The sequence below is a fragment of the Dipodomys ordii genome, unplaced genomic scaffold, assembly GCF_000151885.1.
Source record: "Dipodomys ordii isolate 6190 unplaced genomic scaffold, Dord_2.0 Scaffold49, whole genome shotgun sequence".
Lineage (NCBI taxonomy): Eukaryota > Metazoa > Chordata > Mammalia > Rodentia > Heteromyidae > Dipodomys > Dipodomys ordii.
The window spans coordinates 626,373-639,158 of record NW_012267265.1 but is presented as its reverse complement, the minus strand read 5'-3'; the positions used below and the strand labels follow the sequence as shown (position 1 = coordinate 639,158).

General features: G+C 36.6%; 1 protein-coding gene across 1 annotated transcript in view; it reads right to left on the bottom strand.

Annotated features, from left to right (window-relative positions):
- LOC105988435 (UDP-glucuronosyltransferase 2B15-like) overlaps nucleotides 1-11,545 on the bottom strand; it is a 74,305-nt gene extending 62,760 nt beyond the window's left edge. The window contains exons 1-5 of the mRNA XM_013020071.1: nucleotides 10,451-11,545; nucleotides 8,626-8,774; nucleotides 5,130-5,261; nucleotides 2,994-3,081; nucleotides 1,717-1,936 (exon numbers count right to left, since the gene is read on the bottom strand). Coding sequence (XP_012875525.1) covers nucleotides 1,717-1,936; nucleotides 2,994-3,081; nucleotides 5,130-5,261; nucleotides 8,626-8,774; nucleotides 10,451-11,198 — 1,337 coding nt within the window. The 5' untranslated portion in view covers nucleotides 11,199-11,545. The remainder of the gene's footprint in view (nucleotides 1-1,716; nucleotides 1,937-2,993; nucleotides 3,082-5,129; nucleotides 5,262-8,625; nucleotides 8,775-10,450) is intronic.
- Nucleotides 11,546-12,786: the final 1,241 nt, after the last annotated feature.

Below are 12,786 nucleotides of genomic sequence, written 5' to 3'. Positions count from 1 at the left end.
GAAATCTCCTACATCTCTCAGTATCAACATTGTATCTGTTCATAATTTAATAAGAACAATATGTGAGAGATGTATTTGTATAGCAAATAAAAATACAAAAATAAACTGCCTTTCCAAACAAAGGAAGATAAAATATGGCTCACAAACTATATGGTATGGTGCTCAATATCTGTAGGAAAATGGAAGTCAGAGCTAGATGCTGATAGCTCCTGCCTGTAAAGTTGTTCACCCCAGGAGGCTAGGTCCTGACAGTCACAGCTCAAAACTCAGAATGGTAGAAAAGTCTCTAGACTTTACCTTCAAATAACCAGCAAAGAATAAAGTCAGAGTCATAGCTTAAGTCTTTGAATGCCCCCGCCTGTTTTTTTTGGTCAGCGATGGGCCTGAACTCTGGGCCTGGATGCTATCCCTCAGCTCTTCAGCTCAAGGCTAGTGCTCTACCACTTGAGCCACAGAGCCACTCCGGGCTTTTTCTGCTTGTGTGGTGCTGAGGAATTGAACCCAGGGCCTCATGCATACAAAGCAAGCACTGTACCACTGAACCACCTTCCCAGCCCTAGAATGCCCTTTAGAAAGTTAAGCATCTCAGTATTAAGGTTTGAGTTCAACCCACCTACCCCCCCCAAAAAAAAAGATCAAAGTAACACAGCCTTTAAAATGTGTCTGCTATACTATTATATCCAATAAAAGTAAAATACACTACATTATATTTACCATTATGGTGAAAGGGGAGAATTATATACAGAATATTACTGAGTACAAGAGGAAATGGAAATAGTATAAATGAAATTAATCTATTTATTGAAATAATTTGAATAACAAGTAATTCTTGCTCCAGATATTTTAGCTATCACGCAGTTACATTTCACTTGTATTTCTGAAGGTAATTTCTTTTTTATTTTATTTTTGTTCTGAATAAGATAATCATAGTCCCTTTGTATCTAAGAATATGCATACATTTCAAAAAAATGTCCTATTTTCCTACCAAGATGAATCAGGTAACTTTAAAAGCTGTAGTTAGTTAACAGTGATAGAATCTAAGCATTAACATAGATATTTGAGGAAGCATTTATACTAGGAATGTGATATTTGATTATTGTCTTGCTGTTTAGTAATACAAACCATTTAGAATGTTTTGAAGAAACAACAAAAACTAGAAACTGAAATGACAGATATTTTCATGTGGTTCACAAGAGTAAAATTTCAACCACCTAATCATCATACTCTATTTTTCAATCACACTGAATTTTTATTTTATAAATAGTTACTAGTGAGATCTTAGGTGGAAAGAAAGTTATAACTGAATGGGTTAGTTAGTGTTATTTGTGGAAACGTTCATATGCCTCTGATTCATTGCTTTCCTACCCTTTCTTGTAATCATCTATTGTCATTCTTAGTGATTCCTTTCAGTCTCTTTGGCTTTTTAGAACTTTGTACTATTCTCAAGGCTATGATAATTCCTTTGCACTGAAATCACTGGGGGAACAAAACAATTTATGGTTGGAAATGAAAGTGGATTTGTGGAATCTCAGCATTCCAAATGCTGAAGGATAATGATCATGAGTTTGAGGCACTCCTGGCCTGTATAGCATAAAAAGGTTGCAACACAGACACTGACACAGACACAGACACACCGACACACAGACACAGACACACAGACACAGACACACATACACACACACACACACACACACACACACACAAGATCATACTCACACAGGGTTGTTAAGGACTTCTTCCAGTGCTCTGAGCAAGTCTTTCCTTGTTATTGCTCTTATATCCAGTTGAACAGCTGCTCCTTTGGCCACCATGTGAGCAATGTTATCATGTTGTTCCCCAAACAAAGGAATGCCCACCATGGGAATCCCATGATGGATGGCCTCATAGACGCCGTTAGCTCCACCATGAGTGATGAAAGCTTTTGTTTTGGGATGGCCTAGGATTAGGGGCATTTCAATACAATTGTTCATTAAAAGTCTTAGACATGAAGTGAGAAATACATAACGTGATCATGTGAAAGATAGTTTTTCCCAAATAACAATTATTGAACCAATGAAGTTACATTTACATTGCCTTCCTGTCTCACCCATTGGGACCATCTAATCGACTTGAGAGGTAAGTGAAAAATCTTATGATCGGTGCCTTAGGTTTTGTGTGACTTGAGATGTGAAAAGCAATATACCATTTCCTGTTGAACAGATAGGATACACATAATGGATCATAGAGAGCAAATTCTGAAGCAAGAATATGGTCATATCCCATTATAACAATGGGATGTACAGATATTATGTTGAGAAACGATCTTTACAATTTAGGCCTTGACTGGGGGGGGGTGAGAGAGAGGGAGTATAGTTGTGGAGGTGGGAGGGAAGGGATGGTAGGGGAAAAACAAGGGAAGATGTAACAATTCTTGATAGGAAATGTACTCATTACTTTGGTCATGTAACTGTAACCCCTCTGGACAGTGTTTTACAATAAAAAATGTAAAAAAAGAAAATGGTCCTGTTAGATCATGCTTTTATAAACCTAAAAATAGTGCATTAATCTAATGAAGGAGCAAAGCTTGAAATAGAGTGTATCATGACTTCATATTAAGCAACATGAATTTTTTCCCACATAACATGCAAACTCAGTCATAATAAGACACCTGTGTATGTTTCAGTGGCATCGCAAAAACTTGCCCTACTTTAGGAGGATGGATAAAATAATGATTGAACTAGGGGAGAGAGAAGAAACCTCAGGGGAGTACAGAAAGTTCTTTGTCCTTGGTAAATATATTTGAAAAAAAGAGTAAACTGATAAAAAAAAAGTGTATGATGGAGTATGATAAAATATCATCTGTTAAGGCTTATTTTCCTTTGAATAGGTATAAAGCTATAAGTTGGCTTTTGTTTATGAATTTTTACTATTTCCATCACTTAACAACTGTTGTGTTTTTATCAGTTACTTCTACAATTGCTCATGATTTTAGGATGTGTTTTTCAGAGTCTTACCGAGGAGGTCATTCTGGGGGAGCCACTTGTACAGCCGAGTATTTGGTCCTAAGGTGTCTGGTTTTTTGCCACTAAATCTCCAAAGAATCTGCCAAATAAAGACACTATCTTTTTAAATGTTAAATGTGATGTTTTATAATTTAGAGATCACACAATTAAATGCCTTTCATAGAATGGATAAAGAGAACAGGTAGGGTTAATTAATGAGGACTATTACAAGGCCTAGAGAAAAAGGCTATCAACATTTCCTATACTCATTTTCATATTCAGTATTATGTAATATCATCATAATTATTCACAAAACAGAGAAATTATATGATGAATGACAAATGAACCTTTTCAAACAATTTTTATGTAGCTATAATCATAGATCTGGTGCACAATAGCACTTAAAATGATTAAAAGTTACATCTTTACACATAAATATTTACTAAAGTAGCTCGTTTCTTCCAATTTTATCTATTAACATTTATAAAGTGATACTAGGGTAGTACTCTCTTATTCTATGAGATTTCATTTTAGTTTAACATATTTCATTTGCTTCTTCACTGTCTATGTATAACAATTTTTTTTAGCTTGAACTCTGGGCCTGAATGCTGTCCCTCAGCTCTTCAGCTCAAGGCTAGTGCTCTACCAGTTGAGATACAATACCACTTCTGGTTTTCTGGTGTTTCATTGGAGATAAGAGTTTCATGGACTTTCCTGCCCTGGCTGGCTTTGAACCACTATCCTCAGATCTCAGCCTCCTGAGTATCTAGGCATGAGCCACCGGCGCCCAACTATGACAAATATTTTATGTGTACCCTTCTCCCTGGAGAGAAGCTCTGTGAAAAGGTATTGTCCTGTTTGACCAGAAACAGCATCAAACTATTCAGTATTCTGTCCTCAGAATACTGAGTATTGTATTAAGTGATGTTATGTTACATAATGTTCAGCATTATGGAGTGAGAACATGATACTAACATAAATATTCATACTATGAAGGCCTCATGAAACTCTAGCTTTTAAACTGGCCATTTAACTTCCCTTAGATGCTGGTTGTCCACCTGGTCACATTGATCTGGACAGACAGAAAAATGGTCCTTAGAAGCAATCATGTGGTGGCTGACTAGGCCTTTCCATGGCACACCCGCATCACAAATCACACTGCTGTACTGCATGTTAAGGCTGCACCTACTGCCTCCTGACCAGCACATGAACAAATGCTATATTTGTTCAATCTTTGCTAATGACAGATTCCTCAGATTTCATTATAAATCAATTAATTCTTCTTAGTAATTAAATGAAACTAGTTTAAATGACAAATTATTAGTGGTGATGTCTAGGAAATAATGCAATCTGAATTTGATCACAAGTATAGGATACTGACATCTCAACTTACTATCATTAATAGAGGAAAATCTTTAAGTATAGGAAATGGAGCTGGCATGTAGTGCATAAGTCACATGGCTGCTGAAAAGATTCCAAATTTTAATGATGCTACATTTATTTTTAAGTAGACTGTGTCTACTTTCACATGAAATGCACAGATCTGGTTTCATATATAAGCAAGGCCTAATCCAGTAGAGTATATTGGTTTTATTTACTTTCTCTTAATGAACAAGGTTGAATACATACCTGGAAGGAGGGGTGAACCTTCCTTTTCATTTTTCTGAATAACACCCTCAAGTGTACACTTAATGGGTCAGTTTCAAAATTGGAGGAAAAAAGACTAAGCCATATCAGACATTTCAAACTTTTTTTTCTACATGCTAAATGTAATTGCATAATGTCACTTATTAAGTGTATTTTAACCCGTTTCTAAAACATATTTAGTGTATTGTGAGGCCTTAGAATTCTTGCAGAGACTAGATGAAATTTGATGGTTTCAATATTATCATAATAACAGAATTTCACATTGTGGCTTCTGGGTTTTTTTCTTGTGACAAAATTAATGTTGTTGTTATTGTCAATTTAAAACAATCCAAATTGCATATTATTTGAGCATTTGTCATGCGTATATTTTTGTTTAAACTGGCTCAAATAAGTTAGAGTCCTTGTAACAGCGTATCTTTCAACAGAAAACTAGCGGAATCAGAAACCTACAGTGTTTAAGGCCCATTCAGTGAAGACCACTATTGAGGTACACTATCTCACCTTTTGTGGAACTTGTGCCAGTGCTGATGCAATCTCATTGGCTGTCTCCTCTGTTATGTTACTGACCATTGACCCCAGGGAAAACACCACCACACCATTGTCACCAGAGCTCTGCACAAAGTCTTCTATTTCCTGTGAAGAAAAACTTTGCTTCATTTTTTCTCTCCCTCCCTTCCTCCCTTGCTCCTTTCCCCTCTCACTTTCTCCCTCTCTGTCCATCTCTCTTTATCTCTCTCTCTCTATCTCTCTCTCACACACACACACAAATAATAGTGAAGCAAATATTATTTCAAGTGTTGTTTTTATCACACTAGCCCAGCATGACAGCCTATGTAGACTGCAGCTTGAAAGGGGCTTTTCTGAACCTCCCTGCACCCCTAAAAAAGCCCATACCCACATAAAAACCCACACCCACATAAAAACCCACACCTACATAAAAACCTGCTTTTGTTGCCCACTTTTGTGCTTTCTGTAACAGACAACCTGATGGAGCATTTACATCTGACTTGTACCTTCCTGAAGTACCTGGACCCAAGCTTGTGTAGAGTTCTCCGTGTTTGCTAGCCTGCCCTCTCTGGGAAGCAGATGTATATACTACATGCCCTGTCCATTTGAAACCTGATCACCTAGCTGGAACCCTAGAGATTCTTCTCAAGGGTTATCACCTCATGACTAGTGACCTTTCTGTTTTTAACATATATTTGATTTTTCCTTTAAATCTTAGAATTGAAACCATGCATCACAGTGCTGCAGTAGGGTTTGAGATTTTTGTGTGACACTGACAGGTAAAGCATCCCTAACGTTTTGGTTTCCTCCCATACATACACACTTTTACTATAAAACATTTTTTTGATTGCTGTATATTGGGAAAGTTGTAAGCTACAGCTCTGTGAAATGTGAGCTCAGAGTTGAGGAAAAGTCACTGGGACGCAGCAGCACCTTGCTGATTTATTGCTGGAATTGTGCCCTCATGACCTGGCTGTTGCTTGAGCACAATGCAAGTGTGAGGCGTGCTTTGAGTTGCTTTTCTATTAATGGAGCTCTCCACAGTCCCTCGTATGACCAAGAGCATATTTGTGATGATGTTCTCAGGGATGAGAGGGGTGCATTTGATAACTATGGAAACATGACGTTTCCTCTTTTGGAAGCGAATTAGCCCATAAAGTTGTCAAACCTAAAGCTTGGGCCTCTAATCAAAGGACTCTTTATAAACCATATTCATAGCTTTCTAATCTACATATAGACTATACATAGATATATATTTTACCCCCAGCCAGCTAGAGATTTATTTGTTTTAAATGCTGTGTAGATATGGTTTGGTTTTGCTTTGTGTGTGTGTGTGTGTGTGTGTGTGTGTGTGTGTGTGTGTGTGTTTGTTTCCTTCCTTTACTTCCCCTGATTTGGGACTTTATTCTGTTTTACAAAGTATGAAATAACTTTCTGTAGCTGATCTCTCCCTCCGCTGCTTAAGCCACGTGGCCTGTGCTGTCACTGGCCCTAGGATGGCAGTTGTCCCCTTTGCTTCCTATGGGTCTCATGCACCTCCCAGATGGTAGTTTTTGTGGTTGTTGTTGTTTTTCCTGGGTGTCTAGGGGGATTGTTTTGTTTGTTTGCTTTTTTCCCAGAGTGTAGAAAGTCTACAGTGCAGAAAGCCTTTAACCCTGCTAGTTGATCTGAAATACTTTCCTCTGTACAGGGCTGTGTGCCTCCTGCCAAGCTGTACAATGTGCTATGTACAATAAAGAAATTTGCTTTTTGTTAAAAAAAAAACCACAATAAAAACTAGCCAAGCATGGGTGGCTCTTGCCTGTAATCCTAGGTAGTCAGGAGGCTGAGATATGAGGATTATGGTTCAAAGCCAGCCTGGGCAGAAATGCCTGTAAGACTCTCAGCTCCAATTAACCCCCCAAAAGCTGGAAGTAGAACAATGCCTCAAGTAGTAAAAGCACTAGGATTGAGCCCTAAAGCTCAGGGACAATGCCCAGGTGGTGAGTTCAAGTCCTACTTAGGAACATCAAAAAATCAATATAAAACATGGGGGAGAAAATAAAAATAAATAAAAAACAAAGAGACAATAAAATATTATCAAAAATAACAGATTAAGATATATAAAAAGAGTAATATCCATAAGCCATAACATTTTCCAGTAGCCACTAGTAAAGGCACAGGTAATAATACTTAGTATGTTGGTGTCATTGTGCAACAAATTTTCCAAACATTTCCATCTGGACTCCAAGTTATTTCTCTACCATTTTCCATGTTAACTAAAATGTTTAGTTGCTATAAATTATTCTTACTGTTCCAATTGCTTTCCTTTATATATATTTCAATTCTAATTCATCAACTGATTTCAGAGCATTGTTAATATAACATTTTAATACCAATGATAGAAATTTTCTGATTCCCATATATGTTATTTTACTATTGTAATCTTTCCTTTCCCAGATACTTTTACATAATTTTTATTAATGGATTTGTGACTGTTGGGGTAGAAATGTTTATTCTGTTTCCTTGTATAGCTAATGTTCACTTTTTTACATGCAGATGACTTGACACATTTATGAGTGAATCATGGATTCCTTTGAGGTTCTGAAGAATTGTCTTTTTTTTCTTTTTAATTATTGTGAAAATACTGTACAGAGGGGTTACAATTACATGGGCAAGATAATGAGTACATTTCTTATTAAGCATTGTAGCCTCCTCCTTTGTTTCCCCTGCCCAACCTTTCCCATCCTCCTTCCTCCCCACCCCCTTACCAAACCCTCCCCCCCACCGAAGTTGTAAAGTTCATTTTCGACATAACGACTTGTATATCTCATTGTTGCAATGGGGCCACCTGTATCCCTATTTAAACAATTTGTTTTCGCCCTTCCCCTCCACAAATTATACTGACATGAAATATAGTGATTCAGGAGTTATACTGAGGGGAAGTGATATACAAAGCAACAAAGAAATAATTTTATAAATGTGGTAGAAACAATCTCATGAAAGACAAAAAACATTTGATTACATATCTTATGGTTCATTTCTCTAACGTCACCTTATCTGACCTTTTTTGCTTGACTCAGACATATACTGATACTATAAATAAGGGAAACCATGGGACCTATGTTTCTTTGGGCCTGGCTAACTTCACTTAATATAATTTTTTCCAAGCCTTCCCATTTCCTAACAAATGGGGCAATGTCATTCTTTCTGATGGAGGCATAGAATTCAATGTGTATATATACCACATTTTCTTCATCCATTCATCTACTGAGGGGTTTCTGGGTTGGTTCCATATCTTAGCTGAAAAATTAAGTCTTAATTGAACTGACTTTGTTCTGAATGATTCTTTGGTTTTTGAAATGCAGAAACTTGTGATGGTTCAAAAATAAGTGCTTTACCCCACTTCCTATATCTCTTTCACTGTGAGCAAAGACCCGGATTGAGTGGTGCAGAGCCATATTTATTGAAAGGGAAATAAAAAAAACAGACAAAAAGGTTATCTATTTACCTTAGGCAAGGGTTTTGCAGGTTTGCAGTGGAGTCCTCCAACAAAGTCAACATTTGGTAAAGATGGGCGAGGGAATTCCAAGTCCCAGTAAGATCGAATAAGCCAGATTTCTGCTTTACTCATGGTCTCCATTAAGGTAGTGGGTCGTCCTGAGTGGAGAGAGGAGAAAGTAAAATGTAAGAAACGACATTACAGAGAAGTTTCTGAATATAACATTTATATTTTTCTTAAAATAATTTTTATAATTTGTACTTAATGAGATAGAATGTGTTTGTTGGTAACATGTACTACACAGGAAATGTGGTGTGTGTTTTTGTGTGAGAAAGGCAATCTGGTAAGAGACTATATCTTGATGCCTCAGTTTATTAGCAGTTATAAATAATCTTTAAAATAAGCAATTATAGAATTAACAATGCATTTTCCCTTTATCCATTAGAGGAATATTTGAATTCCAGAGTCAATAATTCTATCATATTCAGAGAAATTGTTTTCCCAGCAGTCCTCAAACTGGTTTCCTACAGTGTACCAAACTGTTTCTTGATTCTTGAGCTACAATATGAGTATATTCTTTATGACTGTGGCTGAATTTCTTACCTCGACTTGATTCACTTTAGGAGCTTAAAATATTTATTTATTGGCAAATATCATCTGGAATACTGGGACTAGGTAATTGACTTCATCTTACTGATGGCTAATATTTTATTAAATGCAGAATAATTTAAAGTGATAGAGCATAATCATAAGTACTTCACCACTTTACTAGATTTTATGTCTATAAAATAGATGATTATAAACAATAAATGAATGTGGAATCACTAGAAGTTATAGTTATTGAGTCTGTGCTAAAACATTGGATCTGTCAAGAATGAGGAAAACTTTTAGAAAATCCTGAAAACTGGTCATCAGTGACTCACCCCTGTAGCCCCAGCTACCTAAGATTCTGAGATCAGAAAGCATGAAGTCTGAAGCTGTCATGGTCAGAAATATCCTCAAGACTTCCCTTCCAATTAAGTATCAAAATGCTGGGTGGCATGGCTCAAGTGGTAAAGTACCAACTTATACAAGTAATCCAACCAAGCTTGAGGTCACAGACTTCAAACCTTGGTACAAACAAAAAAAAAGGAAAAAAGAAAAAACATAAGAAAGAGAAAACAAATGAAATATTTTGATTTAACTAGGAAAATAATCAAGGGAGACAATTTATTTCCTGCATACATGGGTAGAATAAAACAATGTATCTCTTTGGTATACATATTTTCATTCATCAGTCTCTTAGGGAAGTACTTAATTAGCATGATAACAAATAAAAATGATCAATTATTCATTGTGGATGAAATTCTTCATACTGGATGACCTCCTAGAGCATCCTATGGAGCTAGGTAACTGTCTATTGTCTTTTTTCTGACTCTATAATGTAAGACATTCTGTAGTCAGGCATCTGGTAGACAATTTTATATCTCATTTAATTGTTTCACCTATGAAAGATAAATTTCTTGCAGGATGCAGGTGGCTCAGGCCTGTAATCCTAGCTACTCAGGAAGCTGAGTTCTGAGTATCGTGATTCAAAGCCAACCCGGAAAGGAAAGTCCATGAGACTCATATCTCTAATAAACCACCAGAAAACCAGAAGTGATGTTGTGGCTCAAGAACACGCATCTTGTGCTGAAGAGCTGAGGGACAGTGGCCGGGCCCAGATTTCAAGTCCCATGATGAACAACAGCAACAAAAAAGACAAATTTCTCTTATTTCACATGCATCTCAGAGCAACTCTCTCAACTTTTACAGAAGTTAGAACTTACCCTAATAAAAGTGAAACATGACTTACCTAAAACTTCACTGTAAAAGGTACTCCACTTCCTTGAATCAAATGCCTCGAACCAAAAGTCAAAATAAAGCATGCATATCATGTTTTCTACCCTCTCCATGAATGTCATCTGACCACTTAATCCTGACAGAATGACAGGCACATAAGAGGAAGGGAATAGAAGCCCTCCACTGTACTTTTCGATTGTGTAGCCAGGAAGGAAGCGTAGAGTGTACACGAAAGGAATCTCCAATAGCTCAGCCAGAAGCTCCCCACAAGGACCGATGGCATCTGCAATCACAACATCAAATCTTGCTTTTCGTAGCCTAGTTATCAGTTCCTTGTTCAGAGCTGCTTCTTTACAAATATTTAGCATAACATCAGAATACATCATAAATACATTCTGCAGTAATGGTGAATATGCCAAACATGTTGTTCTTGGCAATTCATATGTCACCAAAGAGATAATTTGTGAGAAAACTGCGGAGAATTCATCAGTATTGGAAGATGAAGGGAAAGTTTCAAATTTAATGCTGGATGCTTCATTGCTGTCAACAAAAATAGCAGATGATGGTCTCACAACTGTTACTTCATGACCCCTCAAGATGAGTTTGTCCAGTATTACCTTCATATTTATCCAGTGGCTATATTCCATGGGCCACACCAGTACTTTCCCACAGCTTCCAGAATTAAAGTAATAACTGAACTGCAGTAGCAGTAGAACTGAAATCCATTTCCAAGTCATCCTGACTAACAGCACAGCGTTCATCAAACTATGTTGACTTCTGTCAATTTCTTGGGCTTATATTCAAGGAAACAATTGATCTTGAAGTTAAAATATAACTTGAGTTGAACAAAGCAAGTAGGTAAAATGGTCAGAGCCATTTGACAGAATGTTAGATTTAGAAAACAATCTTCAATTTTGGAATGATTAGACAAGTAAGTTCAACCTCTCTTTTGAAATAAGGTATTTTCATGTAGTTAGGAATTTTTATGACTTGTATTTGCAAGCCACCCCTTTCATGTAAGCCATTTTACAATCCCTACAAGAACATTTGAGGTTGAGAGGTGACTCATCTTTTTATTGTCTTTGATTAAGAAATAAACATGGTAACTTCAAAATTGCTCAAAATTTCTTAGATGTCATGATTTAAGAAATTATTTTAGCATCTCTGCTGAAATATTATTTACACTCATGCCATTCAGTTTCAAATACACACCATCAGTCCTTTCTAGTATATTTCCAGAAACCTGTAGCTACATTCACTATGAGGTTTTAAGCATTCAAGAACTCTAATAAGGAATTGTGAAAAAGCACTTAGGAAGTCATTATTATGGCTGACTCAGTGTGTGGAATATTTTACTCCAAGTGAAAGACCCAACTATCTAAAAACAACAACTACTATAGAGTATATTAGGCAGTCTGCCACAATGAAAAATGGTTATGTTTGTGAGAGAGACATGACAGAATCAAAGATAAATCATGGTCTTACAAAGAAGGAATGAAGCACACAGCACACCTACATCAAGACTCTCAATATAGACTATATGCCTACTATAGCTCAATGTGTATGTTAGATCTAGCTTCCCTAAAGGAGTGAAACCATGAACCGGTGTTGTCTCTGAGCTTGGATTATATCACTTACATGATTTGTTGAAGGCCCATCTTTTCCCCTGCAAATGACATAAGATCATTCTTTCTAATGGCTGTGCAAATTCTACTATGTATCTGTGCTAATCTAACTGGGGTGAGGTGAAATCTCTGAGATTTTTTGCTTTTCAGTTTCTTGATGGCTAGGAATATGACCATTTCCTCATTTAGATTAAGAAAATTTTTTGACATTTAAAATATAACTCATTACTTCCACATATATTTAATATACTTTGCAAGATATTTAAAACTGTGGAGAAAAAATCAGTAAATAAGGCAAATTCTATTAAAATCTATCTTGAAGATAACTATTAGTGGTAATAATCTTAGCTCTGTAATCTTAGCTCTGTGGGTCATAGCCATCACAAGGATCATGGTTCAAAGATAGACAAGATCATCTCATAGTTCACATGGAGCAGAAAAGTTCAGATCATAGTTCAGAAAGAGCAGGAAAGTTCACAAAGCTCCAAAACAACATCAGCAGCTGAATGTGGAAATATTCACCTGTCATCCCACCTCCTAGAAATCCATAGAGAAGGCCATCAAAATTCAGGCTGGCACAGGAAAAATGTAAGGACCTATTTCAGGCTCTTACTGTGTGTGAAGCACACATGAACACTAACGGACTGGCACATGCTTACTTGGTATTGCTGTCCAATAACATGCTTAACAAGGGTACATTCTTAATACTAAATATTAACCTTTG